Source organism: Aquarana catesbeiana, linkage group LG07, assembly GCF_042186555.1.
Source record: "Aquarana catesbeiana isolate 2022-GZ linkage group LG07, ASM4218655v1, whole genome shotgun sequence".
Taxonomy (NCBI): Eukaryota; Metazoa; Chordata; class Amphibia; order Anura; family Ranidae; genus Aquarana; species Aquarana catesbeiana.
In genome coordinates, this window is record NC_133330.1 from 216,822,112 (window position 1) to 216,843,001 (window position 20,890).

Sequence of the window (20,890 nt, forward strand, 5' to 3'; positions counted from 1 at the left end):
TAGTACACTGATATACTCAAAAATAGCCAAACTCCTGGGAGGGATATCCGTGCACTAAACTGGAATACAATCACAAATCGTAGGAACCATGAAGTAATTACTATATTTATAGGTAAATAGGTGGTAGGTGGTGTGTCCTAATAGATACGGCACCTCATCCCTATTGAAAAATTCTCAGAGTGGAAAAAAGGGGAGGGGGATGGGATTATTGCGGTGCCACTAATGAATTTAGAACAATTTTGTTATAAAATCATCTTATTTATTTTAGTATCAAAAGAAATAAAAATTGTACAATAGACATACATACATAGAAAAATTTCATAAACACAAACACAAAAAAATAGGATGCAGTTCAAAATATTGACCGTCACCAATGATGTTGAAGGGTGATCGTGCTCATTTGTTCCCAACTAGTTTCGCCAAAACATTGGCTTCATCAGGGGGGTATATAAACGCAGAGAATAAAAGCACTGAAACAAAAGAAAGGGAGTATATTATTAAATCCACATAATCTTACAGCGTTGAGGTAAGCCATCACATCGCAAAGCGGTCAAATTGCTGTTCAACCATATCCCCGGCCCCCCAGTCCCCGCACCCAGAAAATACCATGCAGGAATTCCAGGACACAAGGGAGACACCACCAGAGCACTAGGAATGGTTGTCACACTCATTCCAGTAATTGGCTACAGGGGAATTAGAAGGCGCCTAAAAATAAAAAATTAGCATATAAATATTCACAGATTATTTTATTATTATTAATAAGGGGAACTCAGCCTCAATAACATACCCTAATTATATGCAAAAACAAAGCACTCGATGTTGAGCGGAAAGAATTCACAGCGCAATGAATACATACAAAAATCGCATGATTTAAGTATAACCAGAAAAACAGAATTGAGAGGAATAGTATAAGTGAAGTGACCTTGACTACATATAAATTAAATGAGTTAGATGGCAATTATTAGTGTCAAATTGGGGGGCGTAGTAGATATTTAATATGCTGAAAGGGCTTACCAGAATGATGCATATAGCTGGTAGCAAAAAATGCGTCCTATAAGTGAGGTTCCGCCTGTGTATAGGCTGAGCATTGGAACCTCCCCAGCATGTCCTTCAAACAGCACCGGCTATGTTAAATGATCTAAAAATCAATACATGCAAAAATGCTGTCAGCCTAACGCCCAACTAGTATGGCCACATGTAACAGTGATGGTAAAAATGAAAAAACTTAAGCGCCGGCTAAGGAGAAAAGGAATATAACATTTTTTACCTTTTAACATGTGTCACCAGTTCCCTATAGTGGTCCCGCAGCAGGTAGATGAGAATTACTAAAATGTGACTGCCTTTTAAAACCCCCACCTGATCAGCATGAGGATAATCAGCCAATCAGGAGCGGACGAGGCGCATGCGCAGTGGCCAAAGTCATCTGCCTACATTACCCATAGATCCGAGCGTCGATCGCGTCACATGGCCACGGCCACGGTTGCCAGTGACGTGGTCGATGGATGTAAATAGGCATCGGAGCTGTCCAGAGGGAGGGGAGGAGGAGAGATGGAATCCTCACAACCAACCAGTGGAAAGGGGGAGGAGGCGATGGGATTGGCGTTGGAATACTGTGATGGTCCCGGCCGAAGAGGCGGGCTGACAATAAAGTCAGCCCTTGGGTGTCCATGCAGCCAAAGGCAATAGTGGAACAAATTCCCAGGCAGAATGGAGGCAAGGCAACCAAGCGCGCTAGATCCACATAGCAGATCCCGGGGGGAGAGACCAAGAGGGCCAGGGGCATAGGCAAGACAGCCCATACAGTGGATATAAATACCACAACAATGAGATGTGTCTGTGATTCTGCGCAAAAACTATTCACTGGTCAAAAGTGAACAATAAATATTGTAAATAAGTGCATCTATAAGTGATATGCTCTATAAAAAAACAAACAAACATCTAAAGTGACTTCAGTGCTAATATATACAGTGAAGTGACTAATGCATCAATATAAAGTGACTGAACAAAGTGCTCGTGCGTTGATAGGAGATCTGGTGACTTTCGTGGTGTTTAGTCCCCACTCGGGGCTCCCAGAACTCTCACCTTGATGACACAATAAAAGTGCCTATTAGAATCCCTTGGATGTAGAACTCCTTCCACTTGGATCAGTGCTGGCGTTCTGGAGTGCTTGTAGATAAGCCATCAGCGATGTTCCCTCCAGTAAATAGGTTCCACATAGGGAGTAATTAGAAAAGGGGGACTCCAATAGTGTAATAAAGTATGACCAAAAGTTTTATTAAAACGTATAAATTGCTTACATTAAAAACAGCGCTAGGCAGCAGTGAAAAACAGCGGTTTCAATCCCCGCTACGTCACTTCCGGTCCGCGTGTGTTATGTTTCCGGTCACGAGGGAACATCGCACTGAAGTCACTTTAGATGTTTGTTTGTTTTTTTATAGAGCATATCACTTATAGATGCACTTATTTACAATATTTATTGTTCACTTTTGACCAGTGAATAGTTTTTGCGCAGAATCACAGACACATCTCATTGTTGTGGTATTTATAGATTAGTAGGTAGTGGAGCGGTGTTCACTATTAGATTTTGCAGCATTACACAAAACGTTCCTTATCACTTGAGTAGCGCAGAAGTCTATCGCAAGATAACACACATCCATACAGTGGATAGTTGGTATCACCACAGCGACCGAGATACGATGATATTGACAGAATGCCTGCAACAGTACAAGTGTGGATTAAATATCAAAAATACACTGATTAAGACAAATGCGATAATTCAGCAATATATAGTACATCTAATTTAATTTCACTCTGCATAGGTAACAGTCATCAAAGCAATAATTTATTTACATATGGTGAACAGGAATTCCAGTACTTACACAATAGAACTACACAAATGGAATTATAATGGATGTGATTTTTGTTATATATATATATATATATATATATAACAACAATTATAAAAAGCATTTCAATATCCAAAATTAAAACCAACCAGCAGTGGGCACAGGACGGGGGCAGGGAGTGAGGGCAGATGGATCACCAAACCATAGGGGCCCAATTGAACATGAGACCAGCCAGCCAATAGGGAGACCATCGATGGATGGACCAATTAGACAGCAAAAAACTAATCATCAGTACAGATAAATGGGTACCATATTAGAGAAAAGATTTTAAGCCGGGATATTTTACAGCATCCAATAGGGTATATCCATCTAGTCTCCATCTGAAGCAGAGAGTTGTCAATATTGCCACCCCGGGCATGAGAAGGAATATGCCCAAGGGCTGCAAATCTGACAACATAAGGGTCGAAATTGTGTTCTGTGGCAACATGCCTATGGGGAAAACGAAGCGTCCATTTCTTAAACGCATCAAGGACCATATTGCACCTCTATATAAACATTTAACCACTACAGCCTTAAATAGGCATGTTGCCACAGAACACAATTTTGACCCTTATGTTGTCAGATTTGCGGCCCTTGGGCATATTCCTTCTCATGCCCGGGGTGGCACTATTGACAACTCTCTGCTTCAGATGGAGACTAGATGGATATACCTATTGGATGCTGTAAAATATCCCGGCTTAAATGAATATATCAGCTTTAAATCTTTTCTCTAATATGGTACCTATTTATCTGTACTAATGATTAGTTTTTTGCTGTCTAATTGGTCCATCCATCGATGGTCTCCCTATTGGCTGGCTGGTCTCATGTTCAATTGGGCCCCTATGGTTTGGTGATCCATCTGCCCTCATCCTGTGCCCACTGCTGGTTGGTTTTAATTTTGGATATTGAAATGCTTTTTTATAATTGTTGTTATATATAACAAAAATCACATCCATTATAATTCCATTTGTGTAGTTCTATTGTGTAAGTACTGGAATTCCTGTTCACCATGATATGTACAGTAAATAAATTATTGCTTTGATGACTGTTACCTATGCAGAGTGAAATGAAATTAGATGTACTATATATTGCTGAATTATCGCATTTGTCTTAATCAGTGTATTTTTGATATTTAATCCACACTTGTACTGTTGCAGGCATTCTGTCAATATCTCGGTCACTGTGGTGATACCAACTATCCACTGTATGGGCTGTCTTGCCTATGCACCTGGCCCTTTTGGTCTCTCCCCCCGGGATCTGCTATGTGGATCTAGCGCGCTTGGTTGCCTTGCCTCCATTCTGCCTGGGAATTTGTTCCACTACTGCCTTTGGCTGCATGGACGCCCAAGGGCTGACTTTATTGTCAGCCCGCCTCTTCGGCCGGGACCATCACAGTATTCCAACGCCAATCCCATCGCCTCCTTCCCCTTTCCACTGGTTGGTTGTGAGGATTCCATCTCTCCTCCTCCCCTCCTTCTGGACAGCTCCGATGCCTATTTACATCCATCGACCGCGTCACTGGCAACTGTGGTCATGTGACGCGATCGACGCTCGGATCTATGGGTAATGTAGGCAGATGACTTTGGCCACTGCGCATGCGCCTCGTCCGCCTTTCGTCCGCTCCTGATTGGCTGATTATCCTCCTGCTGATCAGGTGGGGGTTTTAAAAGGCAGCCACATTTTAGTAATTCTCATCTACCTGCTGAGGGACCACTATAGGGAACTGGTGACACATGTTAAAGGTAAAAAACTTTATATTCCTTTTCTCCTTAGCCGGCGCTTAAGTTTTTTCATTTTTACCATCACTGTTACATGTGGCCATACTAGTTGGGCATTAGGCTGACAGCATTTTTGCATGTATTGATTTTTAGATCATTTAACATAGCCGGTGCTGTTTGAAGGACATGCTGGGGAGGTTCCAATGCTCAGCCTATACACAGGCAGAATCTCACTTATAGGACGCATTTTTTACTTCCAGCTATATGCATCATTCTGGTAAGCCCTTTCAGCATATTAAATATCTACTACGCCCCCCAATTTGACACTAATAATTGCCATCTGACTCATTTAATTTATATGTAGTCAAGGTCACTTCACTTATACTATTCCTCTCAATTCTGTTTTTTAGTTTTTCTGGTTATACTTAAATCATGCGATTTTTGTATGTATTCATTGCGCTGTGAATTCTTTCCACTCAACATCGAGTGCTTCGTTTTTGCATATAATTAGGGTATGTTATTGAGGCTGAGTTCCCCTTATTAATAATAATAAAATAATCTCTGAATATTTATATGCTAATTTTTCATTTTTAGGCGCCTTCTAATTCCCCTGTAGCCAATTACTGGGCTGAGTGTGACAACCATTCCCAGTGCTCTGGTGGTGTCTCCCTTGTGTTCTGGAATTCCTGCATGGTATGTTCCGGGTGCGGGGACTGGGGGGCCGGAGATATGGTTGAACAGCAATTTGACCGCTTTGCGATGTGATGGCTTACCTCAACGCTGTAAGATTATGTGGATTTAATAATATACTCCCTTTCTTTTGTTTCAGTGCTTTTATTCTTTGCGTTTATACACCCCCCTGATGAAGCCAATGTTTTGGCGAAACTAGTTGGGAACAAATGACCACGATCACCCTTCAACATCATTGGTGACAGTCAATATTTTGAACTGCATCCTATTTTTTTGTGTTCGTGTTTATGAAATTTTTCTATGTATGTCTATTGTACAATTTTTATTTCTTTTGATACTAAAATAAAATAAATAAGATGATTTTATAACAAAATTGTTCTAAATTCATTAGTGGCACCACAATAATCCCATCCCCCCTCCCCTTTTTTCCCTACTGTATTTATAGCCGCAATGGTTTACACACATTTGGTTCAAAAAATGTCATATCGTAAACTAATTTGTAAAAACCTGAACGCTGAGCTCCAGATAAAAATATCTCCAGTTTGTAACAGATGTGTATTAACTGTCTGGAATTTATATCATTTTTAGGAATTTCTTCAAATTTCCGTGCTAAATTGGTAATAGCTAAATTGGATTAGCCATGAGAAAAATCTAACTTCTTTCCAAATTAAGGACTTGCATGTGACCAAGTAGACCATTTTTGTGTTCAGTTAATTGGCTTTTTAGTGCATTTCAATCTTGGTTTGTTATTTTTTAAAACACTTGGAATTCAAAGCCAACATGTCCTATCACACTTCTTCTTGTTCCTCACCTTTTTCACCTTTTAGTTTATTGTTTCAAAGAAGTATCAGTTATCTTTACTTTGAGGTTGAAGTTTTGTGGAAATCCTTTTTTTGTTTTTTTTGTTTTTTTTGGGGGGGGGGGGGGGGGGGGATATAGCACCAGTGTAATAATGTACCTGTAATGATGTGTATCCCATCTTCGGCTGGATTCTGGTTGCTGTAATAGCCAAACCCTCAGTAATGCCAGAGACCTCCCCCCTCCTCCTCCTCTCCCCCCCCCCACTCCTCCTCTCCCCCCCCCCTTCCTTCCCCCCCCCCCCCCCCCCCCCCCCTTACAGCTTTAAACTTCCAAGACTGTGGGATTTATTGCAGCAGCTGCTACTATGAAGGACTCATGGCAGTCGCCTTCTCCTTGGCCGTTCACTATACTCCTAGTATTCTTCTCCCAGAATCCAACGAGTTCTGTGAAGGGAGGAGGGGCAGATGAATGAAAGGATCTCCCCTGCCCGATCACAGAAGACTGTGTTCTGCAAGAAGAATGCTAGGAGTTTGTGAATGGATGAGGAGAAAAGAAGGGGAAAGTGATCAGTGTGAGTCCTTCATAGCCGGAGCCAGGCTATTAACCCCCACTGCAGCTAAGGTATACATACAGCTGTGGGATGTCTAGCATCATTGAGAATTGGAATATTTTATTAACCAGAAGCCTGCAGAACATGGCATACATTTTGGAGGCACATTACACAGGTACTGTAATAAAAATATTAAAAATTACCTTTTAAACCTCTACAGTAACCATTGAAATGACAGACATCACTTGCATAATAAAGACATTGGTTATTATAAAGCAATATAAGGTTATGAGTGTATTTGCATTTTATGATTTGTTACTGCTATCTAATTTCAGGGGAAAGAAGGTTTTTGAGCCTCCTCGCTACATGACTGTGAATCAAGCAGTGGAGCAGCTTCTGCAGATTGTGCAGAACCGGAGGGAGCAGGGAGAGGAGCTGGGTGAGCATTTTCTAGGGACACTTCTTTTAAACTTTAAACTTCCTTATCAGGAAATATAATATTCACCAATGTTTATATGATTTAAGAAAGACTGTATTTACTCATTCAGGGCACTACAGAGTCTGTCCCCTTCACCGTCGATACTTGCCTCTCATTAGCTCCCCTGTCAACTTGTTTACTCTCTCAGTTCCACTGTGGTGTGGGTATTGATGAGAGCCTAGTACAAACGTTCTATCAACCAGAGGTCTTTTTGAAATGTTTATTGGTTTAGAGCAGGGATCTCCAAACTACGGCTCTCCAGCTGTTGCGGAACTACATATCCCATGAGGCATTTTAAAACTCTGACATTCACAGACATGACTAGACCTGGTGGGATTTGTAGTTCCTGAACAACTGAAGGGCCATAGTTTGGAGACCCCTGAACTTTAGAGCATCAAATAAAGTCAATGTGCTTTGAGTTATTAGAATCATGCAATAGGAGACCTATGTTAGTGCTTGATGAATGCACTCTGAACTGCAGGCAGGTGTGTAAGTTCCAGATTGCGTACGGGTTCGAGCTTTCACTAACCCCTCCAGTCACTCAACACGACATCCCCAGGGCTGACCATTAGCTTCTCCGATACCCAGTATTTCATTATAGCAGGAATGGAACACAGTGATCTGCCCAGAAATAATGGGTGCTATTTAAAGTGGAACTTTGGTCAGAAAATTAGGTCCTCCTAGTTCAGGCTGACCCCTTTTGCAAGTATACCCTGTTTCCCCGAAAATAAGACCTAGCGTGATTGTCGGTGATGACTGCAATATAAGCCCTACCCCTCAAATAGGCCCTAGTTAAAGTCCTTGTAGGTCTTCTTTTCAGGGTAGGGCTTATTTTCTTGGAAACAGGGTAGGGCTTATTTGGGGGGTAGGGCTTATATTGCAGCCATCACCGACAATTACGCTAGGTCTTATTTTCGGGGAAACAGGATAGCTATGTAAAACATTAAAAATAAGTGCTTATACTGTTTAAAATCAAGTAATACACTGTCTCTCCCTGCTTTGCACATGCTTAGTTGCTCTCTATTTTTAGGCACTGCCCAATTTGTAGAGACCAATGTGTTGACAGCCTTAAAGTGGAATTAAACCCTCCCATCCTTTACAGCCAAGGAGGCTGCTTCTGTTTGATCTGCAACTGCCATCCATGGTACTGCACATGTGATCAGTTATGGCACCCGCCATTTTATGGTTTGACAGTTTGGTTGAGGACACAAGCAAATGTGACAGTTAGCAACCCTGGCATTCCAGGAATGGTTTATGAAACCGTTAAATTGATGGGTTTAGTAACGCTTTATGATTTACTATGTGGAATGTATGTTCCTTACTAAAGAGTCAGGTTGTTATGGGTAAAGGTACACTTTAAAGGAGTTGTTAAGGCAGAAGATTTTTTTATCTTAACGCATTCTATGCATTAAAGTGGTGTTCCGGCCGAAATTATAATTTTTAAATAAAAATACCCCTATAATACACAAGCTTAATGTATTCTAGAAAAGTTAGTCTGTAAACTAAGGTCTGTTTTGTTAGTTTATAGCAGTAGTCTGTTATTTTATAAACTTACAGCAGGCCATGGCCATCTTAAGTGTGGGCATCTGAAGCCAGAATGTATTTCTTCCTGGATCTCATCCTTGCAGATCTCGCACATGCTCAGTGCAGCACAAGCAGTGTAATAGGTTTCAGGTCAGGTTTCCATAGCAACGGCAGTGTCAGAGGAAGTTGCCGCCCCTTCCCAGAAGGCATTGCAAACAGGAAATGATGCGATCGGCCACGGCCAGGGAGGAGGAAGTAAAAAATGAATACAGCAGATATACAGTAGGTGCTGAGAAAAAAAATAAAAAAATATCCAATTCGTTTACAGTGCACAGTTTAGTGAGGGATGCTGAAGAGTTGTAAAAGTGGGTGGAACTCCACTTTAAGATAAAAAACCTTTGGTGTGCAGCAGCCCCCCTAACACTTACAGCACCTGAGCCCCATCTCAATCCAGCGATGTGCATGAGTGCAGTCCGGGACTCTCCCTCCTGATTGACTGAGACACAGCAGCGGCGCCATTGGCTACCCTCTGCTGTCAGTCAGTCAGTTAGCCAATGAGAAGAGAGAAGGGTGGGACCGAACTGCAGCTTGATGTCTGAATGGACACACAGAGCTGCGGCTTGGCTCTGGTGCCCCCCTTAGCAAGCTGCTTACTGTGGGGGCAGGAGGGAGGGCCAGGAGCACCATCGAGGGACCTAAGAGGAGGAGGATCTGGGCTGCTCTGTGCAAAACCACTGCAAAGAGCAGGTAAGTATAACATGTTTTTTTATTTTTAAAGAAAAAAAAAAACAAGACCTTACAATCACTTTAAGCTTTTGTAAATAATAAAGGCATATTCTCACTAAACAATAGACATTGCTATTTACTAAAACAATTGTCATTTTCAGCAAAAAGAACTAATACTATATAAAACAAAGTAAGGCGCTGCCTTATTTTCCCAAGCAAAAATGCTGTTTGTGCACTGATGTAGTCCCATGCACACCATCTGCAATGGCTGGTGTGAATGTACCCTTACAGGTAACTGAAAGCCAATAGGATCATGCAAGCAGGATGAGCAGTAAGCTACATGGTAATTGCTGGTAGGGTAAATGACATTCATCCATGTAGGTCAGCTTTTACATTATAGCTTTGCTTTTTTTATTTTTATTTATATAACATTATAAACAATTATATTGATTTTGCAAAATAATAATGGGAGCATGCATCTCTCCAGCATTAGGGGGTTACAGTCCTGTGACAGCTCCTTGTTTCTTCAGTGTTGCACTTTTGAATGCTTTACATATACTTCCTTTGGCGTGCTAATGCCACATCCTGCATTAGATCAGGGACACACCCAGGCCCTCAAGACTTTACAGACACAACACAAAACTGGGCTTCCTGCACCCTTCCATGACAAAGCCACTGATGAGCACCTCACTATCACACAGAGGAACTGACATGTCTGACCTTCTAGAGCGGAATCTCAGGCTTTAGAGGATGTCTCATTGATATGAGAAGTGTCAGGCTGTCTTCTTTCCGATACTTTATTCTCAATCACTGATGTTAGATTATTATGTCTTCATGTTCTTGAACAATGTATAAGGCAAGACTTTTTTTTTAGCTTTGGATAGAGTGGTGAGGGGATAGAACCCCTGTCAGGTCTTTATTGCTGTTGATGTCTCAGAGGTTCACTCTCTCTGATTTTCCTGATCACTAATGTCACCAGAAATAAAAGTAAGGGTAAATCCAAAATATTGAGTTGTCACCAGAATAGTTAGGCTGGTTTCACATGGCCGTTCTCCGTAGTCTGCAACCGCCTGCTCATCAGGGGATCTGCCCGCTAAGCAGGTGGATGACAAGTCCGTCCTGGCTCCACTATGCAGAGCGGACACAGACACAGCCCCGCTGTTCTCTATGGGACTGCTCTCAGATTGAAATGGACCGACTGTCATCCGATCCGCTGTTTTCAGTAGACAGGATCGGATTGGATGCAAGTGGGTGACAGCTGACATCCGCGGCTCCATAGAGAGCTATGAAAAACAGGCGGACCTGATCGGACAGCCCGTGTGAAACCAGCCGAATAGAGGGAAATCCTCAATGGAGGCACTTGTTTCATGACAACTGTCAAAAAGAGGCCTTCCCTCCCAGTACAAAAAAATATCCTTTCACTTCCTGCTGAGTCTACAAGCAAGTGAAGAGAAATCTCCCTAATGAGATACCGATAGGGAACATTTTTTTTTCTGTGGTTTTAACCATGCCCTACTGTAAAATAAAAATAAAACTTTGCTTTTAGTTCTACTTTACGTTTGTACAGGTAGTGACACTTATTACTGTTTCTTTATCGTACATCATGGGACACAGAGCACCATAGTAATCACTATGTGGGTATATAGGCACCTTCAGGTGATGGACACTGGTATACCCAATACAGGAAGTTCACTCCCTATATAACCCCTCCTCCTACCAGAAGTACCTCAGTTTTTTCGCCAGTGTCTAAGGTGTTGGTCACGAGTGAAGATGTGCTCTGAAGAGCTCCACTCGAGGGATCCTTTACTGGATTTAAACAGCCTCCATAGACCGGATCCATCCAAAGTGCCACTGAGGCCAAGATGGATGGTACCCGGGCCTCGTATACGAAGCACGAGGTTTTGCCTGTAACGCCTCTTTGCAGGGCTGGACCCCAGGACCCAGGACTTTTTGGTCATGCTACATTACCTAAAGTTTTTTTCTGGCTGGGTGCTAATACAGGTCCAAGGGAGTGGAACTCTTATATTAGGGACCTGGTCCTTGAAGGTTTGCTAATGCAGCCCGCCATGATGGGTGAAGTTTGGATCTGTCTGTTACAGCAGTATCCTGCAGCGAGGAAAAGGTAAGGGAAGAAGCCTAGGAACTGTAAAAAGGTCCATATGTTTTTTTCTTCCATAAGTAAAATGTTGTCATGCCTAAAGTCTCCCACTAGAGGGAGTAAAATGCATACCTTAGTACGTTGCTTCCCAGTCATGTCAGAGTCCCAGCTAAACAGCATGTGTGTGGTCTCAGCAAGCCAGGGGAGATTCCTCATCCAGAACATTTCCCCCCCTGGGTGAAGGGAGGTACAACAAGTAGCTTGTACCCCCCCCCCCACCTCGGCCGGTGCGGCGGCTCTCATATGTTAGTTTTCTCCCCACAGAAGTTTTTTCAAACTTCCCGCCCTCCCTTCCCTCTCCTCTCACTCAAGAAGCATGTTGAATGCCGCCCGCGCGTGCGCAGACTATGGCTAGTTATACAGAGGGAGGGACGTGTTTAATGATGGAGGGGGCATGGCTTAAGGCGCGGCACCATGTGTGGGACGTAAGTCCACAAAAAGCGCAGGGGCTGGGGACAAGAGACAGACGATTCACAGCTAACAGCTGGAGTCTGACACACAGGACACAGGAGCGCTGGGGGCACGTAAGGTTGATGCAGGCATTTCCAGTACAGGAAATAACATTTACGTACAGCACTAAAGCTGAACTTTATTAGTATTGTCTTTTGTTAGACTATTTGCTCAGCAAGTTGTGCATTTTACTTAGTGCCTCTCCTTTTGTGCTCAGCACTATGACTCCCAAAAAAGACACAACAAAGATACCAAAAATCTCACCCCCAGGCGCCAGGAACTCCAGTTGTGCCTCTACACTGTCATTCTCTCCTGAGATACCAGATTTGGCAAACCAGGGTGAGTCATTGGACTCAATTGGTGATGCAGCTGCTTCTCACATCTCAGCCTCTGTATACATGACTGAAGATGCCTTTTCCTGCGCCCTGCAGGGCCTAGAAGAAAGATTAGCGGCATTAATCGCATCCTCTATCCAAAAGGATAGAAAGCATGTTGGATCCCCCTCCCCCACCTCAGACCCCTTATCAAGGGAACAGTGGGTAGAGGATGAGGTGTTACCCTCAGGAGGAAAGGCAAACCGATTACTCCTCTACGAAGGAAACAATGGTAGATAACCCTTTTTCAGCTTCGCAATCTGAGAAATTGCTGGTACAATCTCTTACGGAGATGGTTTGTTCCTCTTTCAAGCTACCCCCAATGGAGTCAGCTGAAAGTTGTTTCTTCTTTAGAGAAAAATGGAAAGAAGTTGCCCCAGGGATTTTACTCGTAAAATCCTTGGGGCAACTTCTTTCCATTCTTCTCTATAATTTTGGGATGAGGTGGAGGGTTGTCTATATATAGATACTCATTTTCCGTGTAATTTGGTAGTCCACCATTGCTTTATCTGTTTCTTCTTTAGGTTCCTTAAAACCTTCATAGCTTTTTCATGCGTTTCCTGTACATGCATTACTAGAAAAACTTATTTATGCTGAATGGGATCACCCGGATAAGCATTTTCTCCCCCCAAAAAGATTCACAGCACTCTATCCCATGGAGGAAAAATTCACCAAAAGATGGAATGTACCAGCAGTTGACGCTGCGATTTCCAGTGTGAATAATAGTCTAACTTGCCCAGTAGACAGTGCACAAATGCTTAAAGATCCAACCGATAAAAGATTGGAATTCCTGTTAAAATCCTCTTTTTCCTTGGCAGGAGCCGTTACTCAGCCTGCAGTCGCTGCAATAGGCATCTGTCAGTCCCTAAAGGACCAGTTTAGACAGGCCCTTAAGGAGGTTCCTGCACAACAGGCCCGCGATTTGGCCGAACTACCAAAGCCACTATGTTTTGCCATAGATGCCATGAAAGACTCTATTCACCAGGCATCTCGCCTCGCAGTTGTGCTAGTACACATGCGTAGGACCCTGTGGTTAAAAAATTGCTCAGCCGAAGCACCTTGCAAAAGGCTTCTGACTAGTTTTCCCTTTTTGACTGTTTGAGGATGACTTGGACAAATACATCCAAATGATTTCTAGTGGGAAGAGTAATCTTTTGCCAGTCAAAAGAAAGTATAAACATCCTTAATTTAAGCGGACTCTTTCCCCTGCGCCAGGGGCATCCGCCTCTAGGAAGTGGCGATGGCCTCCACCATCAGACTCTAGAAGAAAGCCTCAGTGTCAGGCCCAGGCACAAAAGAAGACCTGGGGCCGGAAATCTGCAAAGCAGAATTCTAAAGTCTCATTATGAAGAGGTGCCCCCCCTCGCCAGAGTGGGAGGAAGACTTCTGCAATATTTAGAAGGACAGATGGGTCATCTCCACGGTGTCTCTAAGATACAAACTAGAATTTCGGGAGTTTATACCGTCTCGTTTTCTGAGGTCAAACGTTCCCAAAGATCCAGAGAAAAGGCAATCGCTGTTTCGGGCATTAGACCGATTACTGGTTCAGGGGGTGATCATACAGATCCCCACAGATGAGCAAGGTTTGGGGTTTTATTCAAACCTCTTTACGGTATCAAAACCGAGTGGGGGTGTCAGACTCTTTCTAGATCTAAAGAATCTAAATCAGTTCCTGAAGATCCGCTCCTTTCGCATGATGTCGATCAGGTCAGTAGTTTATCCTAAAAGGAGAACTTCTGGCATCTATCGACATCAGGGATGCATATCTGCATGTCCCTATATTTCCCGCTCACCAAAGGTTTCTGCGGTTCGAAATAGAACAGCAGCATTTTCAGTTTGTAGCCTTGCCCTTCGGGCTAGCTACAGCACCCCGGGTGTCCACAAAGTTGGTGGCCCCATCTCTAGCCAGGTTAAGGGCACAGGGCATAACAGTCTTGGTGTACCTAGACAATCTATCGCTAATAGACCAGTCAGTGGTTTGTTTGGAGCAAAGTGTACGCATTACAACCAGCCACCTGGAAAGTCTGGGTTGAATTCTCAACCTAGAGAAGTCTTCCTTAAAACCGCTAAAAAAGCTGGAGTATTTGGGCCTGATCACAGCCCAGAAAAAGGTGTTCTTGCCTCAGGCAAAAATCAACTCCATAAGAGAGCTGGTATAGATAGTCAGGTCGAAAGGAGATCCCTCCATTCGCCTTTGCATGAGGTTGTTAGGAAAGATGGTGGCTTCATTCGAAGCGGTTCCCTATGCTCAGTTCCATGCGAGACTGTTGCTTGGAACAAAATGATTCAAGCTTTAAACTTGCCAATGCGGCTGTCCCCAAGGGTGTCCCAAAGCCTCAGTTGGTGGTTACTAACCCAGAATCTGCTGAAAGGAAAATCCTTCAGACCAGTTATCTTCAAAGTGGTAACGACAGATGCCAGCCTTTCAGGCTGGGGAGCAGTACTAGAAAAGACAACTGTCCAGGGACAGTGGTCAAGAACCGAAAGAGCCTTGCCCATCAACATCCTAAAGATTCGGGCAGTGCGACTGAAGGCCTGGACTTTCAGGTTACGGGATTGTCCTGTCAGGATCCAATCCGACAATGCCACAGCTGTGGCCCATATCAGTCACCAAGGTGGCACCAAGAGTCTTGCAGCGCAGACAGAGGCTTATTCTAACTTGGGCAGAAAGGAATGTTCCGTGCCTATCGGCAGTTTTCATTCAGGGAGTAGAGAATTGGCAGGTGGACTACCTGAGTCGCCAGCAGTTATTCCCGGGGGAATGGTCCCCCCCCCCCCGACATTTTTCGGGCTGTTTCCCAAAGATGGGGGACTCCGGACATATATCTTCTAGCGTCCAGATTCAACATGAAGTTAGTCAACTTTGTGTCCAGGACAAGGGATCCACTCGCATGCGGAACAGATGCGTTGGTGACCCCATGGGATCAGTTCTCACTAATTTATGCATTTCCCCCTATTCAGTTGCTGCCACAACTTCTTTTCAGGATCAAGCTGGAAAGAAAGCCGATAATTCTGGTAGCCCCAGCATGGCCCAGAAGGTCATGGTATGCAGATATCGTAAAGATGGCAGTGGAGGATCCATGGTCCCTTCCACTAGGCCAGACCTACTTTCACAGGGGCCGATATTCCATCCTACCTTACAAATGCTAAATTTAACGGCTTAGCTATTGAAACCCACATTCTGAAGAAACGTGGGCTTTCCGGGTCCGTTATCTCTACCTTTGATTAATGCAAGGAAGCCAGATTCCAGAACTATATATTATAGAGTCTGGTGTGAATCCAAGGGTTGGCACCCTCGGAGATATATCATAGGCAGAATTCTTGCCTTTCTACAATTAGGGGTAGAGATGAAGTTGGCCTTGAGTACTATTAAGGGCCAAGTCTCAGCTTTATTGGTCTTATTTCAAAGACCGCTTGCTACACATTCTTTAGTCTGGGTTTTTATGCAAGGGGTGATGCGGATTTATCCGCCAGTTAGATCACCTTTGAACCCTTGGGACTTGAACTTAGTTTTGTCAGTGTTACAAAAACAGCCTTTTGAACCAATACAACATATTCCCTAAGTCCTTCTGACAAGGAAGTTGGTGTTTTTGGTTGCTATATCCTCAGCAAGGAGGGTTTCGGAATTGGCTGCTCTTTCTTGTAAAGAGCCATACTTGATTATTCATGAGGACAGAGTGGTGTTGTGCCCTCGTCCAGGTTTTTTGCCAAAAGTGGTCTCAGGTTTCCACCTGAACCAAGATATTGTCCTGCCATCGTTTTTTTCCAAAACCATGTTCCAGGCAAGAGAAGTCACTACATTGTCTTGATGTAGTGAGAGTGGTCAAAGTCTATTTGAAGACGACTGCTCAGATCCGGAAGACTGATGTCTTATTTATACTGCCAGAAGGTCCTAAAAAAGGACAGGCAGCGTCGAAATCCGCTGTCGCTAAGTGGATTTGGCAAGTTATAATTCCGACTTATGATTTAAGGGGTAAGATTCCCCCTTTTCAAGTCAAAGTGCACTCTGCCAGGGCGGTTAGTGCTTCTTGAGCAGTGCGTCACCAGGTCTCCATGGCTCATGTCACAGACTATCTGTAAGGCCACAACTTGGTCTTCAGTACATACATTCGCCAGGTTTTATCAGGTGGATGTAAGGAGGTATGAGGATATCGCCTTTGGGCGCAGTGTGCTGCAGGCAGCAGTATAGGTCCTCAAATCTGGGGGTGCCCTTACGGGTTGTGTCTCCCTCCCCTCAAATAGCATTGCTATGGGACGTCCCACATAGTGATTACTATGGTGCTCTTTCTTGGAGTGCATCATGGGACACAGAGGTCCCTCCCCTCTTTCTGGGGTTTAAGTATATTGCTGTGCTACAAAAACTGAGGTACTCCTGGTAGGAGGAGAGGTTATATAGGGAGTGAACTTCCTGTATTGGGTATACCGGTGTTCATCACCTGAAGGTGCCTCTATACCCACATAGTGATTACTATGGTGCTCTGTGTCCCATGATGTACTCCAAGAAAAAGATTTTACAGGTAAGCTGTTGTAAAAATCCTATTTTTCTATATATTAACAGATTTAGTTAAAAGGGTTTTCCACTTTCAATGACAGTTCAGTTATGTGAATTCTATGCGGAGCAGATGCAATCTCAAAAGCGTAGGTACGCATGTCGCCTAAAAAAAGCATTATTTCCTATGAATTTAATCCGGTTCAAAGAAGGGTCCTTTGTGAATTTAGTGCGGTTTAGTGTGGTTCAGTGCGACTTTCAGCTCCATAGACTTCTATTTAGTCACATCACTGAAAATTTTTTTTTTCGCCTAGATTTTTAGAAAAAAACAAATCGCAGATGTCAGTCTCCTCACAAAACTCTGGATTTGTTCAAGTAAAGCCTCGTACACACGATCTGATTTTCTGACGAGAAATGTGTGATGTCAGGTTGTTGGCGCAAAATCCGACGGTGTGTATGCTCCATTGGACAATTGTCGGATTTTTCCGCGGACAGATGTTGGATAGCGGGTTTTTAAATTTTCCGCGGACAAATGTGTGTTGTCTGATTTTCCGAGCGTGTGTACACAAGTCCGTCAGACAAAAGTCCAAAGTACAAACAAGCATACTCAGAAGCAAGGACGAGCCAGAAGCAGTCGGTCTTGTAAACTAGTGTTTGTAATGGAGAATTAACATTCGTGACGTGGCAAATTATGAAATCTTGAAATGCAGCGCACATTCTCTTCTTCTTTAATGGGATAATAATGAAGCTGCTTTGTTGGTGATACTGATGGCGTTATTGCAAACACATTTTAAATGGCTTTTTTTTTTTCTAGAGATATCAAGAATAATATTTTATTTTTTTGGGACAAGTTACCACAACACCATTATCCCGTATTTTTTAAGATCAAAGATACAACTATGTTAGTGTCCCTTGTCAATTTTACATTGTATTTTTTTAAATGTAACTGCCTACTCCTAAACTGTCATTTGAAGTAAAACACATAGCCAAGTATTATTCTCCACAATTTTTTTTATTGTGCATTAAAAAAATAAAACAAATAAAATTAGACATGCTATCTGCCAATAGAAATTAACCAAAAAGTGCATTCTATGCATCCAAAAATATAGAAAATATATCAAATCATTATTCAACCAAAAAAAATGTCAAAGCAATAACTCCAAGGCCAATAATAACACGTTATCTCCTCCAATTCTGCAACATGTCTGGTTGACGAACGGCCGTTCAGTAACGAAATGAAAAGCACGAAATGAAAAGCGCAAATCAACACTCGCCAAACTTCTACTAACACGAAATTAGCAGAAGGAGCCCAAAGGGTGGCGCTAAAGAGCTGAAAAAACATGTAGTACGTCACTACGTTCGTGATTGTTGGCCAGCAATTGTGTGCCGTGTGTATGCAAGACAAGTTTGGGCCAATGCGCTTTGGACAACTGTTGGCCAACAATCCGATCGTGTGTACGAGGCTTTAGTGTTTACTTTCAGCAAGTAGCCATTTCAGCATGTGGCCATTTTCTTGCTGAAAGTAGACACCTACTTGAACAAATCCAGAGTACAAAGATGATGCATAGGGGTTTATTTACTAAAGCTGGAGAGTGCAAAATCAGGCTCACTTCTGCATAGAAACCAATCAGCTTCCAGATTTTATTGCCAAAGCTTAACTGAACAAGCTGAGATTAGAAGCTAATTGTTTCTCTGCAGAAGTGAGACTGGTTTTTCACTCTCCAATTTTAGTAAATTAACCCCCCAGAGTGAAGTTAACCAGAGCTAGCAATATGATTCATCTTCCATCAGTTTATACCAACCAGCAATTGAAATTGGTTTTGTTATTGGTTGCTATGGGTTATTGCTCATTCCTCTTTTGTTATTTAAATGCCCACAGTATGATCACATCTTGCTATGTCAATTCAGTAGTGGTGGTGGTGATTTCAGAAGTATGCGATTTAGCAGCCAGAATATTTTACTGAAGAGGTTTAAAGGAGGAAATTTATTGTGCAGCTAGTTTCTAGATCAATCCTGCAGGCATCATCAAAGCAAACCAAGAGTTAAACATGGCTCATGGACTTGGATACCTCTAGTCATTCCTGGACAACCAGCATCATGTATAGGTTTCAGCATCCTACATTCAATTGTGTTTAGTCGACCATTGATTGCCCCTCCACTTGATAATGTAATTATTTTACCAATGTTCTCTTTGTAATATACACATTAACAAATATTCACTTGCTTCCTCAGCTCTGAGCGAGAACACAATTTGCGCAGGTCTGGCTCGAGTGGGGGCATCCGACCAACGCATTGCAACGGGCACCCTGCAGCAACTTAGTACGGTTGATTTTGGAGCCCCACTTCATTCCTTGGTGATTAGCGGCTGCATGCATCCCCTGGAACTGGACATGCTCAGACTCTATGCTGTGGACCCCTCTTTTTTTGATCAGATTAACGTAGAGGACAGCTCAACATATCGGTCTTCATAGACACTTTGTGAAAACAAGTAGTACATCACTGTACAACCTTCAGCAGCTACCCTGTGTGTTGTGTGTGTGACAGCAAACAGTGCTTTGTATTTGTGCCAACGTGCTACTGTGTCCCTCTAACCAGTATAGCCATATACTAGGGGTGCACCACATTCACGTGTTTGCCTTTATTTGCTGAACTTGTGTAAAGAGCAGATTTGAATAGCTAGTAATAGCAGCCAATCAGTCAGCTTTTGGCTGTTTAGCGTAGTCACAAGGACTAAAGTTATTAACTGCGCAAGTTGCTCCATTTTGCACACTGCTCTTTGCCTTATTTTATATAAAGGCTTTTAAGCACATACAGTACTATCCAAAATTTCACAGTACATAGAATGGAGGTGTGCAGCAACCAATCAGAAATTGGCTTAGAGTAGGCTAACAAAACCTAACAATGTAATGGTTGTTGTGAATCAACACTGACTGTGAAACGTTCTGCAGTAAAGCAGATTGAATTCTCCATATTATACATGTTCCTCTAAAGCAGGGGTCTCAAACTGGCAGCCCTCCAGCTGTTGCAGAACTACAAGTCCCATCATGCCTCTGCCTGTGGGAGTCATGCTTGTAACTGTCAGCCTTGCAATGCCTCATGGGACTTGTAGTTCTGCAACAGCTGGAGGGCCGCCAGTTTGAGACCCCTGCTCTAGAGACAGTAAGCTAAGCTGGTGGATCTGCAGAGGCCTTCATTATTGGACCAAGTTGCCTGAGCAGTTATGCAGAACTGTATGTACTGGCAAAGCTGCTGCTGCTGATAGTTCTATGTTTAAACCCCAACTCTGGCCACATTTTTATTTTAGTTCTGTACAGAGTGGGTGAGGGTTAGAACCTCTGTCAGGTTTATATTGTAGCCTGTGTCCTTATTCAAGAGATTTACTCTCACTTTCTGTCCTAATGACATGGTGTCACAAGGACTAAAAGTGATAGGTTACTTTTAGATAGAGACAGAGACTGTACCAAAGAAACGTGTATTTAGTAAAGTGAGGAAGGGCTAGAATATCCGGGTTTTTTTTTTTGGTTTTTTTTTGGTTCTTCTCTTGTCCCGGTGACACCCGCAACCTCTCCCCTTGACAAAAGTTCAAACTCTTTTCCGCTTCTATCAAAACTGTTGCTTGAGTTGGGTTTTAAAAGAATATGGTGCATCCATAATATATGTTACTGCACTTTAATATAGCTATTTTCCATCTAGTTCACTATACACTGCCCTCCCCTGGTACCTATTTATCAAACACAGGCATTCTACAAAACTGTGTGTTCGTATTACAGAGCTATTGCTTAAGTTAATAAAGGCACGTTTTTAAATATTTTATATTTCCTGTGTCTTTTATTTGTGCTCATTTTTGAGGTGTTATGCTATCATTTACATACAAGGGATATTTAGTTAAAGGTTTTGTGTGTAAAAACAAAAAAAAACTAATTCAATGACTTGCTACCATTTTTCTTTAATCTTTAACAACTTCAATACCGGGCACTTTCACCCCTTTCCTGCCCAGGCCAATTTTCAGCTTTCAGCGCTGTCACACTTTGAATGACAATTGCGTGG

The 20,890-nt window shown here is 42.8% G+C and overlaps 1 protein-coding gene across 1 annotated transcript in view; it reads left to right on the forward strand.

Annotated features, from left to right (window-relative positions):
- Positions 1–20,651, forward strand: part of DPH5 (diphthamide biosynthesis 5) — a 78,925-nt gene extending 58,274 nt beyond the window's left edge. Inside the window, exons 6-7 of the mRNA XM_073593021.1 lie at positions 6,980–7,083; positions 19,076–20,651. Of these exons, the coding sequence (XP_073449122.1) occupies positions 6,980–7,083; positions 19,076–19,314 (343 nt within the window). The 3' untranslated portion in view covers positions 19,315–20,651. The remainder of the gene's footprint in view (positions 1–6,979; positions 7,084–19,075) is intronic.
- The last annotated feature ends 239 nt before the right edge of the window (positions 20,652–20,890 follow it).